We start from the raw sequence: 20,286 nt of genomic DNA, 5'->3' as shown, positions 1-20,286 counted from the left end.
TTTATCCGGAGCTACAGGGCTCCAAATTGAGTTTCGTAAATTTTCCCTGAAACTAGACTCATATACCATTTCACCATAAAAATTTCAGAATTTTTTACCCAGCCAATTAGTACAGTTTATTCATTAAAACTTTCCCTGTTTCACTGCCCAACGGTTCTGACCCTTCCTCAAAAAATTCACTTAACTCTCTGTACAAAATTTTAAAAATGGTTTCGCTTGTTTCTATTAAAAATAGAGTCAATAAGGAATCCAGAAATATAAATTTCACACCATAATTATTTTTTTACAATTTTTGGTGATTTTCCAAAGTTAGAACAGGGGATCCCGAAATCAATCCAGCCCTGTTTCAGTAAAAATTCAGATATCTCCAAAAATACAACTCTTTTGCTTATTCTATTTATTTCATATGAAAATAGACACATTCAGCTTCAATTTCATATATTATTCAGCTTCCCATTCATTTTTCACCATTTATGGTGATTTTTCAAAGTTACCCATCTGCTGTTGTTCAACACAGTTTATAACTAAATCGTTCTTTTTTTCGTTTTTGATATTTTCTCCCATCTCATACATGGATCGATTTAGTATCCAACTCAATATTTGCCCCATAAAAATTTCCACCATATGGCAATATTCACCTTCCACACTTTTCGTTGAGCACTCGGAATGTTAACCGTTATTGGTGGATCTCGCACTTAGCACCACCACTTAATCGGGGAATCAGCACTTAGCAACCCCTTGGGGGAATCAGCACATAGCAACCCCCTTTTTATTTCAGAGATACGGTGGATATCGCACTTAGCACCACCAATGAACCGGGGAATCAGCACTTAGCAACCCCTCGGGGGAATCAGCACATAGCAACCCCCTTTCACATTTCAAAGATACGGTGGATATCGCACATAGCACCACCAATGAATCGGGGAATCAGCACACAGCAACCCCTTTATGTACAACATACTTCGGCTTATTCCGAGTGTTCAACCCATAAATCATATATTGCAACCTTTTACCACCTTTCCCGATTTAACAACATTTTTAGGATATGGCCAAACATTATTTTAATTCCAAATAAATCTCAACATATATCAATTAATGTCAAAATAATACATCAAGTCACGTATTTACTTACCTCGGTGCAAAATATCGTAATTTGCACTTCACTCCACTATCTTTTCTTTTCCTCGTTTGAGATAATCTTCACGTCTTTCTTGATCTATAATAGCAAATTTAACTCATTTAATGTTCACATTTATTAAAATAATCCACCACCCAACTTTTTGAAAAATTACAATTTTGCCCCCAAACTTTTGCATAATTACACTTTTGTCCCCAAGCTCGGAAATTAAACTTCATCACTTATTCTTAGGTTTATGACATGCTGAACATTTTTCCCTTCTATGGCAACATCAAATTCTCACTCTAACATACACTTATGAACAATAATTATTTTTACCGATTATGCCTATTTACCCGTTTTCGCTTAAATCGCTTAGCAAAAGTTGTTTAACATAATTTATAGCTTCATATTCCACCATAAAACAGCAAAATAAACACATTTCACCTATGGGTATTTTTCCAAATATGAGCCCTAACACGAATTATTGCTAGAATAAGCTAAACCGAGTTACGAGGATTCCAAAAATGCGAAGAACATTAAAAACGGGGCTAGGATGCACTTACTATGAGCTTGAGAAAGCAAAGAAACCTTAGCTATGGCTTCCTTCAAATTTCGGCAGCAACTAATGAGGAAGATGATGATTTTTGTCATCTTTTTCCTATTTTATTTTTTTTATTACCAAATGACTAATATGCCCCCACTTAAAAAAAATCTATTTCTCTCATTTCTTATGTCTATTTTTGTCCATCAACTAACTAATGGTCTAATTACCACATAAAGACCTCCAATTTAAAATTTCATATCAATTAAATACTTCAACTCAACTTTTGCACTATTTACAATTTAGTCCTTTTGACTAAATTGAGTGCCCAAACGTCGAAATTTTCGAACGAAATTTTTACGAAAATTTTCCGTGAAATTGTAGACCATAAAAATATAATAATAACCATATTTTCTCTCGTCGGATTTGTGATCCCGAAACCACTATTCCGACTAGGCCCAAAATCGGGCTGTTATACAGAGCATCAAATGCCGCAATCAAGAATATAAGTGGGAAACAACTTGAGAGGAAAAAAGCCCTAATCTCAGCCAAAAACTGGGGGTTTTACAAACAAAAAAGAAATGGTATTTCAGCAATGAAAAGAAAAACCCAGATGGAAAAATCACGCAAAAAGGTGAAATGAAGCATAAAGACAAGATTTTGACATAGAAGTGAATAAGAGCAGAAAAATTTACTCTAAATAAAGTTAAGAGGGGAGATGGTGTTTTTGCTGGGTGGCGTCAAAATAGAGAATGGAATACCTGACCAGAGGGGCAATAAGAATAAAGCATAGGTTGGCTTGTTTCTCTCTATAGTTTTACTATGCCTCTAGGACTTCCCCACTCACAGACATTTGATAACCCTTTTAAAGAAAATCTTTCTTGTTTCGTTCACCTTGTCAGTTGTCAAGGAGTAGTTTGGCTGCTGTCTGCCTCCCTTCCTATTTCTTTTCTTTGTAATTATCGTTTTCATCTTTAATGGCAATAGTTTGGGCCATAGTCTAACACTGAACTGTAAGACGTGGTTGTAAATGGGCTATGGATAAGAATTTGGCATTGAAGCCTCTGATTATGGGGGCTGCTTTTTTTTTTATCTAGATAATAAAAAATTAATTCTGAAAATGGTAAAAAAACCCACCATTAATGGAAAATTAAAACAATCTTTAATTGTTTATTTGTAATTTTTTGTGATAAAAAAATCGAATTGATGGAAAATTGAGACAGCTAAGCTCCATCCTCCACTTTTCACTCCCACCAGATCGCGTCTTCTTCTTCCACTATTGACGCTGTTGTTGTTTCAGAGTTTAGTGTTTGCTGGACAAAAGCAGGAGCATAAAAACATGTCTAACTTTTACAATCAGACGAGAGCAGCCTCGTCTCTGATGAGACGCCTTAAACGAAGCCTCATCAATCCAACTGCTGTCACTCGCCCTAGATGTTTCACCACCGCCGAGGGCCACCGACCTACCCTTGTCCACAAGCGCAGCCTCGATATCCTCCACGATCCATGGTTCAACAAGGTATTACTTCTTTTTCAGTTCCATTACTACGGCCCTGTTCTTGGGCTTCCCTCAATGTCAATCATTTCCATTAGTCTCTGGTTTTTGTGCTTCGTTTAGCTTCAAACTTCATAGCTTTTAACCCTTTCAAATGTTTAAATGTTAGGGAACAGCATTTTCCATGACGGAACGAGATCGTCTGGATCTTCGTGGCCTGCTTCCTCCAAATGTAATGTCTTCCGAACAGCAAATTGAACGCTTCAGTAAGTTTTTGTATTGATCAAACAAAGCTTTTTTATCTATGATAATTGTAATTTGAATCTCCATGATTTTCATTTTTATTTTTTGCCTTTTAATTGATTAATTACCAGTGGTTGATTTGAAGAGGCTTGAAGTGCAAGCTAGAGATGGACCATCTGATCCAAATGCGCTTGCCAAGTGGCGGATACTTAATCGCTTGCATGACAGAAATGAGACTATGTACTACAAGGTACAATTCATTTTATCTGCTTTATTGGGATCTCTGTAATGCTTTTCAAGCTAGTTTTAAGCTTCCCCTTCTTCCATCTAATGCTAATCTAATCAATATGTCGTGGTTTGAGTTCAGGGTATGTAGTAAACTTCTTTTCTAATGATAACAGTCTACCAATTACAGTTTACCACCAGAATGGCCATTTCACCTACTTGATGCAGCATCTTAAGGAATAATTCAGTTAAATTTCCGTTGTACTAATTATTTACTTAGTATCTCTCTTCTGTTTTCCTCCGAGTTTCATGTCGCGTCCATTTTCCAATGACTCCATTATCTTGTCCAGTTAATTATTTAACTTCCTGGTTGTGATATGTCCATCTTTCTGACAGTCTTACATGAAATCAGCCTAAAGGTGTTACGAGTAAGAATTACCATGACATCTTGTTAGTGAATTTGCATGTGCATATAATTTTTTTGACACATCTTGTAGAGTATGTATTTTGTAAAGCAGTGTGTGTATGACATCTTCTTGATGATATACCTGAAGCATCATTTATTTTAACTTTGACAGGTTCTAATTGCCAACATCGAGGAATATGCTCCTATTGTTTATACTCCAACTGTCGGTCTTGTTTGCCAGAACTATAGTGGTCTGTTTAGAAGGCCTCGAGGAATGTACTTTAGTGCAGAAGATCGGGGAGAAATGATGTCTATGGTTTACAACTGGCCTGCTGATCAGGTATGAATTACTCATAATGATGCATTGAATATTAAAACTTCTTTATTTAGTTGAATTGATCCCAATTGTGGGCATTGTTTTTTATAGCAGTGCAGCCTTACGTGGTAATACTAATAACATGAAATGATATTCTGACATGCAAATTTTAATCCCATGCTTTATTACAATTTTGACTTGTTATTTTCTCATTTATTTCCCTTTTGCACAGATCAATTATCTTTTCGCCTTTTGCTTTCTATCCTGTGTATTTTTCTAACTTAAACTACCAGAAGACTTAATAGGTGATTTCTTGAGAATTTGAATGTTTGAACCTCCTCTTAAATTTTGGAATTTGGGCTTTTTCTTTACATAAATTTGTTTTCAACTCAGTGATTGCCTCGTTCAATTACCTACTTCATTTTCAAGTAACATGATCATTTGTCTTAGTACCGCAACAAAATAGTGTTGAGTTCTTCTCTCATTTCAGATCTGGTTTAGTTTGTAACTTGTATAATTTGGTATCAGAATTTCAGAAATTCTTTGGCTTTGTCAATGACAATATGCTCGAAATATGTTAACTTTACAGCTTCACACATTTCCAGTTTGTTTATCTAACTTTTGTTGAGTACAGGTTGATATGATTGTTGTCACGGATGGAAGCAGAATATTGGGTCTTGGAGACCTTGGAGTTCAGGGAATTGGAATTGCTATAGGGAAGCTGGATTTGTATGTTGCTGCTGCTGGTATCAATCCTCAGAGGGTATGTTATTCTTTCTCTTATCTTGTATCTGTGTTTATAAATTCTATGTTTATCTCTTACTTAGGTAAGGGATTTACAATTATCTAAACAATTTTACAAGAATAATAAAATTTGGATCTCCCCCCCCCCTACCGATGATTCTCTATCTTTATACCTGCATTTTAATGCTGGAATTAGAATAAAGATTTCTGTGGTAACTTTGATAAATATCCATGTTCTTGTTCTTTATCCATATTCTTTCTTTTTTTTTAGTATTATTTTCTTTGCCTTTTTATTTTATTTTATTTTATTTTATTTTACTTCAGGTTAGCTTTGCTTCTAAAAACGATTATGATGGAGTGAGACTTTATTACATGTTTTTTTTATTGTTTGTGGACTCCCAGCTAGTCTAACTGGCTCATTTTTCCTATTTTCAACCATTTCCTAACCTTGTAAAATGGTAATGCTAATGTTTCTGGTCTTTCTCAGCTTGACCATTTACTGGGAATTTTACAATATTTCCTTTGTTTTCTCCCTTGCATTAGGTGCTTCCTGTCATGATTGATGTTGGGACTAACAATGAGAAGTTGCTCAAAAACCCGTTGTGTAAGCTTTTCATCACCCTATTTTTGAGGAAGCATATGAAAAATGACATTATTTTTTTTAAGTAGCTGGTAGTGTTGCATTGAAATTTGTTAAAACAGTGCTGTATCGAGAAAGGAAAATTCTGGTCTATGTTTGGCAGAAAATGCATGCAAGTGTAGATGTGACTTTTCAATCAACCATCATTGGTCCTTCGCTTGTGTTAGATTTTTGTACTAGTGTGGTATTTTAGATATCATATGGGCTCGGACTTGTAGCCTACAGGCTTAAGAATGCAATGATGCATAAGATTGGCTAGAGTCCCTGAGGTAACCTTTTGATCTATCATCTATTATACAAGATATTTAGAGAAATTATGAGGCTCTTGACTTCTCCTCTTGATGCTTGTAGTATGTGGTCTTACTAGCACTAGCCCAATTTTCGTAGCTTGTTGTTTTGTACTTGCATGTTTTGAGTTAATTTTATGATCTTAAGAAGAAATGTGATCACACAATTTTGTCAACAGACTTGGGGCTTCAACAACACCGCCTTGATGGTGATGAGTATATTGCAGTGATCGATGAATTCATGGAGGCAGTTTTTACTCGTTGGCCAAATGTGATTGTGCAGGTATGTAGAATGTCTATCTTGTTGAAGTAATCTTGTCTGGAATTAAATTGCAGTATCTTCATTTAAGAGATATGGCAAGACTTGTAGATAGATATGTCTATCTTGTTAACACAATCTTCTCTTGCATTAAATTGGGTTTCTGCAGTTTGAAGATTTCCAGAGCAAGTGGGCTTTCAAGTTATTGCAGCGTTACAGAAATACACACAGGATGTTCAACGATGATGTCCAGGTAATTGAAAATTTAGTATAATTCACCTTGAGTCTTGATTAATTTGTTAACGCTAAACATTCCATTTGTTTTCACCTGTTTCTTTGGATCATATTCTTAGTTCTGTATACAATGTTTCTAATGTTACTGAACGTCTTTTTTTTTTTTTTTGCAATTCATAATTTTAAACCAACCATGCCTTAAAAATTCTTTGATTTTATCTGCAGATATTTATTTGCCTTCACATCTTGCCTTGATTTTCTATTGATTTCTTTTGCAGGGAACGGCTGGGGTTGCAATTGCTGGTCTTCTTGGAGCTGTAAGAGCACAGGGAAGGCCAATGATTGACTTTCCTAAGCAAAAGATTGTTGTTGCTGGTGCTGGAAGGTTAGTTTTCAAGCCTATCCAGTAGTTATGGATTATCATAATACTGATATCACAGAAGAGATAACATGGCTATTATTATATTATTCCTATATTTGGATGGTCACTTGTGGTGCTTAGACTGTTTTCATTTGGCACCTGATGTACAATGGATTTAATGGTTATTCCCTAATCATTATTTTTCTGAGTTGAAGGGTGAAATTCATCTCTTATGAACTGTGGTTGGATTATAGCAAGTTTATTATACTTGTATCCTTCTGGCAAGCTCATTTTCATTTGTTCTCTCTATATGTCTGAAGAAAAATGAAAGAAGTTATTCCACAAAAGGAAAATAAGATGCTAGTTTCCGTTGGCTTATTCTTCTTCTTACTTTATATGGATATTTTATGTTGTTAAGGCTTAGCTGGTCCATTATATGTTTTCCTCTGAGTGGACTTCCTCTCATTCTATCTGACATTTCACAAATTTGTTGAATCTGCAGACTTATTTGTTTGCTATTTCTTCTTTTGTCATTTTAGTATTTTCTGTGAAAATTAATTGGAAGGCCCTGCATGCTAATAGGAGACTTTAGAAATTGTTTGCATAACCTTTATACCACTGCAGTGCAGGAATAGGGGTTGTCAATGCTGCAAGGAAAACAATGGCAAGGTTGTTAGGAAATACTGAGCATGCTTTTGATAGTGCAAAGAGTCAATTCTGGGTTGTTGATGCTAATGTGAGTAGCATAATCTCTCAAGAACTCTGGATTTCAGCCAGGCAGTTGTGCTTACAGGGACTTTTTATTGCTTTTGATGTTACACATGTTTTTTCTTCTAACATTTCTTCTTCAAATTGGAACCATCATAAGTGGATAAAAGATGGCCAATTAACTATCTGATCGCATTCCTTGTAATCCATATCACAACATTTCTTGGTGGTCTGTAATGCTGAAATCATCATTTGATTGTTTCAGTTTCATTTATATCAATGCATTACAAAACTATTTTAGGTCACTTTTACATTTTTTCTGCTCTGGATTCTTTCTATTAGAATATAATGGTTCAATGCAACCTTTGCATGGTTATCTTCCACGAGTGGCACCAATTTGCATTAGATATACATTGTAACCAAATGAATTGTTTTTTTCTAGGGTCTCATAACTGACGAACGTGAAAATATTGATCCAGACGCCCTGCCATTTGCAAGGAACACTAATGAAGCTGGTCGTCAAGGATTAAGGGAGGGTTCAAGTCTTGTGGAAGTGGTTTGTATAGTGCTAGCACAGAAACATTTTGTCAGCTCTTTATATGGATTACAGCATAACTTTATTCTTAACACGTGAAAAAAATTAGTCCTGTGGGAATGACCTGTACTTCAATATTTGTCTTTTTCGTTTTCTTTTATCGCTTCTGAGTTATGTTATCAAATACATTGTCAAGTCTCTTTATTCTTTCACGGTTAAAAGCCTTTCTTTAATCTGGCTAAACAGGTGCGGCAAGTGCGGCCTGATGTGCTTCTTGGGTTGTCTGGTGTTGGAGGATTGTTCTCCAAAGAGGTAGAATTGAATTTTTCATCAGGTGACAAGCAGAAGATTTGCTTCTGCTGTTTGTGGCTGTTATGAAATCTATGATCACTGTTTAAACATCATTTACCAATTGCCAAATTAGCAAAACTAACTCTTTATTAGTTTAGAATTTAACACTTTTTTGTATCTTCAAGCCCAGTGATCAACCTTATGATGAGAATATTTGACCTGTAAAGATTCACTTTTTGCATGTCTCTCTCACATAATTAAATATGAAGAAAGTTTTCTGAGATTTTATTGTAAAGATTTGGCAAACAGGCTTCAAGGTTGCAACACAATAAATTTTAAAAATTTTAGACTGTTTTGTTTCCTAGAATCTCTGCATTTCATTGACCTTCCTGCCAAATCTTTTTTGCAAAGTAATCTAAGTGCATTTTATGTTTTAGGTGTTGGAGGCTCTTAAAGGATCGACATCAGCTAAACCAGCTATCTTTGCAATGTCAAACCCTACAAAAAATGGTATGATTTTTTTAAATGTTTTGGTGACAAAATTAGGGCCATCCATATTTGTACTGAGTTTTGCCATGGTCTTTTTTACCCTTCTTGTTTGTTACAGCTGAGTGCACCCCAGAGGAAGCTTTCTCGATTGTAGGCGACAACATTATATTTGCAAGTGGAAGTCCATTTAGAGATGTTGATCTTGGTATGTGCCAAGACTACCTTGTTTGACATTGTCCACATAGTAACGCTTTTAATTTTTATAGTCTTTACCAATTTGCCGTGTGGGGCTCTGTCTGCTAAAAATGCCTAAACTTGTATGAATTATAGCTACTTATTATACGAGGTCCTCATTTATTGCCTGAAATTCTGTAGTATCTTGATTTTTATACAAGGAAACAGAAATTCTTTCCCTACTCTCCTCTTTGAGAGTGAAAGGCTTACTTCTTGTAACTCATGAACAATTTAGGAAATCGTCAAATTGGGCATAGCAACCAAGGAAACAACATGTATCTCTTTCCAGGGTCAGTTTTTTAATTTGCTTCACAAAGGTATCGTTTTACTTCACGATTCTCTAATTCATCATTTATAATTGTTTACCCTTCTTTTCTGCAGTATTGGCCTTGGAACTCTTCTGTCTGGTTCTAGGATCATATCGGATGGCATGCTACAGGCTGCAGCAGAACGGTGTGGTTAATTTATATTTTGTTTTTGATAAATATTTCTCCAAATGCTTCTGAATTTTTCACCTGCCAAGACTATGAGTTTATGTTGAAGTTCTTTGGAATAAACTTTTATTATTAGTATATGTGAAATTTAGGTAATTTATGAGTATGCAAAGGGATAAAGACAGTACCAGTGACTGGATCCCCACTTGCTCCGAGCCACATAAAAATTTTCTTCAAGAAAAGTAGTGATTAGGATCTGTTTGCTGTACTTTTCTACTTTCTGGAGGCATTTTGTAAGTAACTTGTGCATTAAGTTCTAATAATTGTAATATATATTATTAACATACTAAAATATTGTTAGTCGGTTCCCAAATGGCATGCCAGAAGCTGTCTGTTATATGGGTTTGGATCACTAATATTTCTTTTTCCCTTAAAACTCCTCGAGCAAAAAAAAAAAAAAAAAAAAAAAAAAGAAGAAGAAAAAGAAGTTAATGGCTTAAGCAAGATGGTAAAGTGGCTTTTGGTACTGAGTTGGATACTGACTCATGCTATGTTAAATTGACAATTGCAGTCTGGCTGCCTACATGACAGAAGATGAAGTTCTCAAGGGCATGATATTCCCTCCAATATCAAAGTATGTGATGAGGCCTTAAGATATATGTATTATCTCACCTAGAAAATGAATTCGGTGTCATAGGCTAAGTATAAATTTATTTGTTTGTTTGTTTGTAGGATAAGAGATATAACAAAGGAGGTAGCAGCAGCTGTGGTGAAGGAAGCTATAGAAGAGGATCTGGCAGAAGGATATCGTGACATTGACGCTAGAGAGCTCCAAAAAATATGTCAGAACGAGGTAATGCTGACTGTTGATGTAATAAAAGTTGGTTTTGCTGTGTTTAAAACGCATGAATTGTAAGAATGAGATGTGATGTAATGGTGCAGGAGGAAGTTTTAGAATATGTGGAGAACAGCATGTGGAGCCCAGAATATCCAACTCTAGTTTACAAAAGGGATTAGTTGGCTTGGTGGATATGCCATCTTTTTGTTCCAAATGGAAAGAAATAGCAGGGGTTGATCTTGCTCTGTCATTGGTCCCAGCCAAAGACATCAGACGTCATGGCATAATAGCATAAAATAGTTGGATTGGTATAAGGAATTTGGTTAATAATATGCACCGTCGTTATCTATATATTGTTTAGATTTATGAGTGGATAGAAAATTGTTGTGAAGAGCAAGCTTAGCTTCATGCTTTCCTTTGTTTCCACACCTCAATTCCAAATGAAATGAATGAATATATCATGACAGAGGCATTGATGGCTGATGATGAACTGGAGACCGACAAACGGTAATTATTTATGCAGGAATGGATTGTCTACTGTTCTTTGTGCTAACTTCACACTGACTAAGATTGGCCTTTATCATTTGTATTAGGGCTGAGCTTTAAGAATGTGAATGGCAGGCTGTGATTTGCGCACCTCTATCCATTATATAGTCAATATTTGTTACTCCCTAAAATCTGTTTGTAAACCTTATTTATAGAGTATCTCGACATTAACGGGTGACGAGTTTTATTGAAAAATTTGTGCTGTGAAATTTATTTAAAGTAATAATTATGTAATGATGATGTTATTTTGAAATTTACAGATTTCAAGCTAGTATAATACGTAAGAGATATGAAATTAATTTTGATCTTAATGAGTTGAACTCTTAATTAATACGTGGAGCTGAGTTCGACACATGAATAATAAGTTTTCATGTGTTTAAATTTTCATTATTTATTCCAAACCTAATCCTAATATATGAATTGCATTGAGCTCAATGTCTAGAGTTTATATGTATTTAAGATTTCACTATTTATTGTAAACCTAATTTTAGTAAATGCGTTGTATGGACATTGATATTTATGGATGTTGAGTTTATATGTATTTAATTTTTTACTATTTATTGTAGACCAAACCCTAATAACTATATTAACTTGAAATTGAATTTTTAACTGTTTAACTCCACCTAAACCTTATATATTGAAGTACTGCACCTATAAATATTCCCTCTCCTATTTTGTTTTTTACCCAAGCTCAAGTTGTCTCCCATCATTATTGACTTCTTAAAAAAAAAAAAAACCTCTTCAAATCATCCTTTCTCACCTTAAACTTCATATTTTAACTTTACTATAGCTCTATTAAGGGAAGCAAATATGGTAATTTTCTTATTAAGCTATAAGTTAAACAAGCATTTATTTTTTTGACATGTATATTTAATTTTAGTATTAAATTATATCAATTTTGAATTTAGAAAATTATTTTTATTTTGTTTTTATTTACTTTCTAGATCAAGCAACGAAATCTTCGAATTCGTAGTAATATATACTCACTTACAAATCGTCTAGAGGAAGTGAGTTTTTTGATACCTCCTATTTTGTTATGATCACTGTTGCTTACAACCTTGGTGGAAAGGTGGAGACTAGAGACTCTTACCTTCCACTTCTACGGCGAAGGGACGATCATGTTGGAAGATGTAGCCTTGATCATAGGACCTCAAATTGAAGGATTTGTTATCATCGGGGTGGCTAAATTTGAACTTAAGCTAGAAATAAGGAGGTTACTAGGCCATTATCCCGAAAATAAGAAAGATTTAAATGGTTTTTGTAACATCCCTCATCCATCTTGACAATCGGTACGAATGAGAGCTGTCACGAAACCACTTTTATGACAATAATCCCAAATTTATTTAAGAAAACATTTTTATGAAATCATATAAAATAGGTAAAATCAATTTCTAAGTTTTAAAATCTTGTTAAAGCCATTTTGAATCGATTTAGGGATGTTCAGAGGTGCCCGGGGCCCTTTTCGGGCCTTGGAGGGCCTTTTTTGCACAAAATAGTGTAGTGGCCCCAAAAGGTACAAGGATTGTGGTACCTAGGGCCAAAGGTACTAATACCTAGCCCTGGTATTGTACATTTTTGCATTCTTCCAATTAGGGTGTGGTACCTCTAGGGCCTAGTATCGATACCGCTTCCCTATGGGTAAAAAATAACCCCTAAAGACCCTTATTTCAACCCCCAAACAATACTAAAACTAAATCCAAACTCCGGGAGTCCAAAAATCACATTTCTTAAGTTGAAAACAGCTTCCAAACCAGTTCCGACTAAAGTATTCAAGTCACATGCATCAAAATTTAGCTAATTTTTCAACAAAATTCTATTAAAAACTTAGTCGAAACTGGACCATTCATGTCAAACACTTCAAGCAATAAACAAGCAATATGAAACATATATAAAACCATTCAAAATGGTTCAGATCATAACTATAATCTAATATGCAAGCAAATAGAAGATAAAGCCTTCTAACTAAAAAATAACTAAGTTCAAAGATGGAATTTGTAAACACATCCATTACATAACATGATAATATGAAATTGATCTATATGCATTAGGCAAGACCCTCTAGTGTCACGGGGCTAGAACTTTAGTCTCGCAATCCGTGTGGCCTTAAGCGATCCTTTCGATGCAAACACGCCTAAGTTAACCAAACCACTAAACAATTGAGGATTCACAAAGAATTCCTCTAAGGCACTAATTTATATAGCAGAAGTAACTCTAGCCAAAAGAAGGCACAAAAGAAAAGAAAGCCACAGAAAACTATGCACAAGAGGTGTTTAAGTAAATGCTCTCAATTGTATTATTTTCTTTCAAAGAATACAAGAAACAATAAAGAATGGAATACAATGGATGACTTACAAGTGAGAGGGAGGCTCTCTATTTAAAGTTGGGTTCCCTTAAAATCGACGGTCTAAATCAAGTTACATCGAAGAACAAGATTTAGACTATCCCTAAAATCAAGGAATTTACAAGATTTACAATATCAAATCTAATATAATCTTACAAGATATGATTCCCCTCAATCTTTTAAGATTAGTTTCCATATTTACCAAAGTAGTCTATCTTTCTATATCAGCATTATTGGGCGACCTAGGCTTCTTCAACAACTCTTTGAATCGGGCCAACTCTCGTGGGTCAAATGATCCCAATGTAAATGATAGACCTCCATGGGATGCATTATGTGCGATGGTCATTGGCTTTGAACTGCGGCCCGTGACATCAGTACATGCTATTAGAAAGCTAAAATGCAAATATATGGGCTTCATACTTTCTAATACTAGCAATGGTTTGAGCAGGTGATCATTTGGTTGAGTTGGCTTCTAAAGTCGAACTACCTACGCGCAAAGGACAACATCGCGTTAAGCACAAAACTAGTAAGTCTCTAGGAACTTAAATGAACTATTATCCAATAATAAGTTAGTTTTTAGAATAAGTAACTTGTAGAATAACTTAGTGTGCACATGATATAAACATACTAAAAGCATAAACAAGTAATATTGAATTGTTAACTTTTATAATACATGTACAGTTCTTTAATAGTCATTCGATTTACAATTGGTTAAAGCCTCCGTATCCTAGTATAATAAGTGTCGAACACTCGGGATTTCCCCCTCACCCCAAATATTTGGCACTAAAGGTGCCCCCAACCATTACACAAGTTAATGTCATGTAAAGCCGGGTCGCACCAAAGTGCTATGCTGTATGACAACATATCATGTCTCCAGTCCAAGTCATGTCTCCATACAATGTACACATAGCAATCTTTATAACATACCATATCTGTCTTCATTTATTGTACCAAGCTACTAGGGCAATCTCTCTCTTTTTCACATAGGAACATTATCAAATTCATATTCCCATTTCACCTTCATAATTCTTATATACTTCTTATAAACACCCATCACATTAATATAATTAAAATAGATTTTTAAGAAGTAGGTAAGTTACTTACCTCAAGCATACATCTATTATCTTTACAAGTGGCCTTACCCCTCATCCAAGCTTGAATGACATTTTCGTTAAGTCAATTAAAACTCAACAATAACAATTTAACTACATCAATTAACATATATAATAAGTTAATTCTATATATATATTCAAATGAAATACTTCTAATAATCATAAGAAAATTAATAACATTTTGATTTACCTTGGTGCTATAATTACACAAACTAACTAAACTCACCATTGAACTATAATATTAATTATAAAAACAATTTCCATAAGACTTACAAAGATTTTACAAAGAAGGGTTGGAGAGTTCCACACTTCCCACTTCAATCTTTAACTCTCTCATTGCCTTTATGAAGAAATTCATTTCCTTCTTGATTTTCTTAATCAAAACAAACAAATATCATCGTAAATACCCATAACTACTATTGAACCAACATTATTTAGCCACTTAAATGGCTCGACAACAACAAAAATTTCATTAAACATGTAATTAATGCATAAGAGAGATGTGTGATTGTACCCCAACGTGCATGCTTGCGTCGAGGCTATGAACCAACACAAAGACAATTATAACTATAGCGGTTTACTGCAAGTGTGATAGACCGGTTGTAATATTTATAAGTGTTATAATGAAACATTTCGAGTATTCTAAGGATCGAACCCAAGAGAGTTCGGGTGATAAGTCTATTAACAAGTAAGATGCATGCAAACAAGAAGTCTAGCTAGCTACTCACTAAATGTTATAGTACAACAATTCATAATTCAAGGGGTAATTACACTATTTAACTATTAAACACTAAAGAGGACTAAATTGTAAAATAGTCAAAAGTATTTAACTAACAATTCAATGAACAAAAGCAATTGGTTGACTTCCAAGTTGTTGATTAATTTTTGGATTAGGGATTTATAGGGCTCAAACTTCTAATTGGTTCAATTTTACGTTTCAGCCACCATTTTACCAAATTGGACAATTTAGTCTGGTTTATCTCTCGATCTCACCAAACTAAATCAAGACAACCAAATTGGTTCTCAATAGGCTCTTCTCACAATCTCACCTACCTAAATATTCATCTAGAGTCGTTAATTCTAAGTTTTAAAGTTTATTCAATTTAGTATAATTTTTATGATTTAGTCCCTACACCAAAAACTAACCAAGCAACGTTTCCATCAATCAACCACCATAGATTTAGTTACCATTCATCTTCATCATCATCATCATACAATCAACAATCAAACAAATGCTCAAATGATTCATTCAAGGAAACATAAAAGCAAGGTTAGAGGAATCTTAGGGGTGTTTGGATTGATGCTTTGAAGAAGATGATAGCAGTAATAATAGAGTTGAAAACACAACTAAAGTTAAGATTTTTATGTTTTTAAAGGTAAGCAAAGCTGAAATATGTTGAAAGACTTGAAGAGAAATCAAAATTCAAAGTAAAACTTGAGTACTTAATTGCAAAAGAAAAAAAAGAAAAGCTACAATAAAAACTAACAAAACTAATAGTTACACCAACTAAGCTCAGAAAAGTAAATAACCTAAACCTAAAATGGAGAAGAAGCTAACAACTAAGCTAAAAAGATTAAATAAAAGGTGTCTCCTTTAAGTTGACAGCCAAAAGGTCTTTAAAACAATTGAAATTCAACCCTAAAAATGACAAAATTACCCTTAGAATGTGTGTGTTGACTTAGGTTGATGTTAGAAGAAAGACTACCCCTACAACATTTTTCACCCCGTCAGGAAACAATATCGCGATGCCCTCGATAGTGGCACACTCGTGGCTCTAAGGGTTCTTGATGTCGCGACATTCATTTCCCAAAGTCATAACATCCTTGGTGGTGACTACGACTTTTTCACTTCAACAACCTTTAGTGATATTGCAACTTTGGAGGCTCGGTGTCATGACTTGGACTCGATGTCGCGACATAACACCCTCAATGTCCAACTCTCTCGATAACCAGCTCTAGGTTGATTTCTCATTGAAGTTTTGCACCCTCGAGCCAGAGGAAGCTTAGTGTCCCGACATCCATAGAATTAATGTAACAGCCTGATTTTCAATGATGTCGAAAATAGTGGTTCGAGACCACCAAATTTAACAATTAAGTTTGTAAATTTTAATATTTGGTATTTACGAGTCAAATATGATTTTAGAAAGATATTTGCATTAGTAATTTGTGTTTTATAAGGATTTATTAGTTCAAGTGGTATTAGAGAATGAGGTATCAAGACCTCGTTTCTATAAACCAAGTCGTAAATATTTTTATAAATATTTATGGAGTGCCATTAAGTTAGTATTAAAGTTTCGTTGGAAATTTTATCGTTTCGGTAGTTAATTAATTAGAAAGGACTAAATTAAAAAAGGTGCAAAACTTGTTAATTATAAGAAATAGTGATTAAATGGCTTAATTATTAAACAAAAGAGGGCTTAAGGAGAAAATATGCCCAAGTGGGATGGCTGAGGTGGCATAAGTGTGAAAAACAATTTAATATTTTTGTGAAATTAAACTTACACGTTGAAATTTTATTATTCTAGACATTTTCTTCTTTAATTTTCAGCAAAACCGCCATAGGATAACCCTTAAGCTGGTTTTTCATATTTTTACTTCATGTGAGTTCAATTCTTTCCCTTTTCTTGTAATTTTTATGTTTTTGAGACTTTTATAATTAGGTCCAACTAACTATTACCTTAGTTTTTTATTTTATTGAAAATTTTGGAAGTTACAATTGAAGAATATAGGATGTATTAGATGAATAAACATGGATTTAGAGTTTTAATTTGTTGTATGATGATTTTACATAGCAATTTTGTTAAATATTGATTTTAGGACCAAATTGTGAAAATGTTAAATATTAGGGTTTGGTATTAAATTTATATTTATCAAAGGTTGTATGATAGCCTAGAATATTTAGATAAATTATCAATTGAGAAAATTAGTTCATTTGATAGACTAACTAGTTAATGGGACTAACTTGTAAAAGTTGTAAAAGTTGGGGTAATTGTGTAAATTTAAAAAATTGAGGGGTATTAATTGTGAATTGAATTGGAACTGAAATATATGCTAATGGATGAGTAATTTTATATTTTAGATCAATAGCCCGTAGATACTCGTGAAAAAGGAAAATTAGCATAATAGTCCTTAAACTTCTACAAATCTTACAATTTAACCCATGTAAGTTCGTACGGTTAAACTTTAATATATATACACATATATATAAATATATTGAATGGATGAATGGTATTATATATTTATTCATATCTATTGTTGAAAGTGAAATATTGTTAAAATTATGAATTTAAATAAAATGACCGAAATAAATAGAACACGGGATTTAAGTACATTCGACATTCGGTGAATTGAAAAAAATGGAGGAAAATGTGGCAAATTACCCAAGTAAACCGAGGTTCAGCATTTGTTACGAACTTTCATGTTTACTTTTCGTTTAGCTCCATCGAGCTTCTGTTTAACTCATATGAGTTTTCGTTTAACTCTTTTGAGCTTCTGTTTAACCCTTATGGGTTTCTGTTCAGCTTTTACGAGCTTTTGCTCAACCCTTATGTGTTTCTGTTTAGCTCTTATGAGCTTCTATTCAGCGTTCGGGCTTCTAAAAACGATGTACTCTTATCCGTAAGCCGTTCTTCGATTTGGTAAGGTTTGGTAAGTGACTTATGTAATTGAAATTGAAAGATTTGTTGTTTATTGTTGGTATTGATCAGAAATAAGTGTATTCATCAATTGAAGTTGTGATTGGTAGGAATTAACATTGAATGAATTTATTTAATTGATGTGTTATAGTAGGTTCGATAAGATTTATGTTTAACCCATCGAACTTACTAAGCTTCATTAAGCTTACTGTGTTGTTTAATGTTCTTGTAGATTATCGTAAGGTCGGGAGATCGGATCAGCACATTAAGTCACACTATTTAGCTCATTCTGGTAGTCTTTGTAACATACACTATGGTTTATATGGCATGTATAGGGTTGGAATGGTTTTGAGTAAAGTTGGCTTGTGTAAATATTATGAATTACATTTTGTTTATATTTCCAATCAACTTATATATGTATGTGTAGTCTTATCATGCTTGATATATGTTTGGGTGTGGTTAATTGATGGATAGTTATAGGCATGTTGGTGAATAAGATAGTATAGTATAGATGGTATAAATATGCAAATATATATGTTTTGATCAATATGGTAAAATTCGAAATGCTAGGATATATGAGATAATATGACATGCTTAAAACTTGAGTTGAGTGTATTGAAGGTCTTGTTATGGCCTATGAGTATGAAATTTGAAGTATTTAAGTGGAAATAAAAAATGGGTGAGAAATGTGGCCTTAAAATGGCTTATTTTCGTCCACAAGGATAGAGACACGGGCGTGTGTCTCAGCCGTGTATGATACACGGCTAAGCACATGGGCATGTGGTCTGGATGTGTGTCCCCTACATCTTTAAAATTAGAAACAGAATGCCTAGGTATTTTCACATGGCCTAGCACATGGGCGTGTGGCTTGGCCGTGTAACCCAAGTCAGATAATACCCAAGTTTGGACACGGCTGTGTGCCCCTATTTCGGATTCCCACACAGCCTGAGGCACATGTACGTCTCCTGACCATGTGAGCCACACGGGCGTATGTCTCCTGCACCTTTGAAATTTTTAAATGTTTCTGAATCTTTTTTTTTAGTTTTCGATTTAGTCCCAATTTGTTTATAACGTGTAATTTGGGCCTCGAAGGCTCGTTTAAGAGGAAATATGTATTATTTTGATTAGTTTTTAACATGAATATGTGATATGAAATGTTTTTATTTTCTGTCTATTTGATTTGTAAACTCTGGGAATGCTCTGTAACCCTGTTTAGGCGACAGATTCAGGTTAGGGGCGTTATAATCAATGTCGCAACTCCCATGTTGAATGTGGCTCTCCTCAAGATCGGGTCATCGTCGTCTCCCTACATCAACTCAAACACATTGTTAGGGTCCTCATGGCGCCATTTTACTAACTTGGGTCTCAAAAGGAGTAAAACTAAGCAAAAATGATTATTAATAATAGAAACTAAAAGTCAACAAAAGAATGGAAAAGACTTGTAAATTGCTAGAGAATAAGCTCCTCGAGTGTTTTGGAGAGCCTAATTTGACATATCAAATTACGATAGATCAATGAAACTTCTTAAAGACTTACCTTATTGAAACCCCATCACACTTTTATCAAAACCCTCTTTTAAAGTTCAAACCCTAGAAATTTTGGTGATGAAGATGATAAGGAAATAAGGTCTATAAGGTTTTATGGTGATAATAACTTTGAATTATTTAAATTTATAGCTAGAATTATATATTTAGACAAATATTTGTAGTGTCGATGTTTCGACCCAATCTCGTGTATCAAGCTAGCTCAAGTACATTTTCTTTTATGTGTATGTTTATTTCCTATTTTCAGTTTTATTTTTTCTTTTTCGGTTTTATTTTGTTTTTGGGTAGTTTACTTGAGGACAAGCAATGACTTAAGTGTGGGAGTATTTGACCTGTCGTCAAATGTAGTAGTCAATTTGAGTCAATTTTGCACTTAAGGAGTTTGTTTTCTACGAAATTTAATATTTTAATTTATGTTTTTGGTATTTAGGCCTTAGGATTAAAAGTTAATAAAATAAGTGTTTTTTAACACATTTTATAGGTATTGTGACCCAATAGGCTGACACGGGCTTTATACTGTGCTAATTAGTTCAATTGAGTGTGTATAATGAATATCTAAAGGCCCAATTGATGTGAAAGCAAGGGAAGAGTGATGCACAAGCTTCTTGGGATGTCAAAGCACCAAACGAATGACACAAGGCTGGAATTAGGTGTCATGTCTTGCCATGCAAAAGGTGTGGCGCGACACACGTCAACGTCCCGCCTATG

At 34.1% G+C, this 20,286-nt stretch overlaps 1 protein-coding gene across 1 annotated transcript; it reads left to right on the top strand.

The window, feature by feature from the left end:
• Positions 1 to 2,201: 2,201 nt before the first annotated feature.
• Positions 2,202 to 11,036, top strand: LOC107960344 (NAD-dependent malic enzyme 62 kDa isoform, mitochondrial). Its single transcript, XM_016896680.2, has 20 exons — positions 2,202 to 2,454; positions 2,962 to 3,180; positions 3,326 to 3,422; positions 3,531 to 3,649; positions 4,203 to 4,370; positions 4,981 to 5,109; positions 5,634 to 5,694; positions 6,197 to 6,300; positions 6,446 to 6,529; positions 6,789 to 6,895; positions 7,496 to 7,607; positions 8,022 to 8,135; positions 8,361 to 8,426; positions 8,843 to 8,915; positions 9,013 to 9,099; positions 9,364 to 9,418; positions 9,510 to 9,581; positions 10,134 to 10,196; positions 10,295 to 10,415; positions 10,505 to 11,036. The coding sequence occupies exons 2-20, from the start codon at positions 3,001 to 3,003 to the stop codon at positions 10,577 to 10,579; spliced, it is 1,887 nt and encodes a 628-aa protein (XP_016752169.1). The 5' UTR covers positions 2,202 to 2,454; positions 2,962 to 3,000; the 3' UTR covers positions 10,580 to 11,036.
• The last annotated feature ends 9,250 nt before the right edge of the window (positions 11,037 to 20,286 follow it).

Source organism: Gossypium hirsutum, chromosome A05 (genome assembly GCF_007990345.1).
Source record: "Gossypium hirsutum isolate 1008001.06 chromosome A05, Gossypium_hirsutum_v2.1, whole genome shotgun sequence".
Taxonomy (NCBI): Eukaryota; Viridiplantae; Streptophyta; class Magnoliopsida; order Malvales; family Malvaceae; genus Gossypium; species Gossypium hirsutum.
This window is presented reverse-complemented; position numbering and strand designations above follow the sequence as displayed.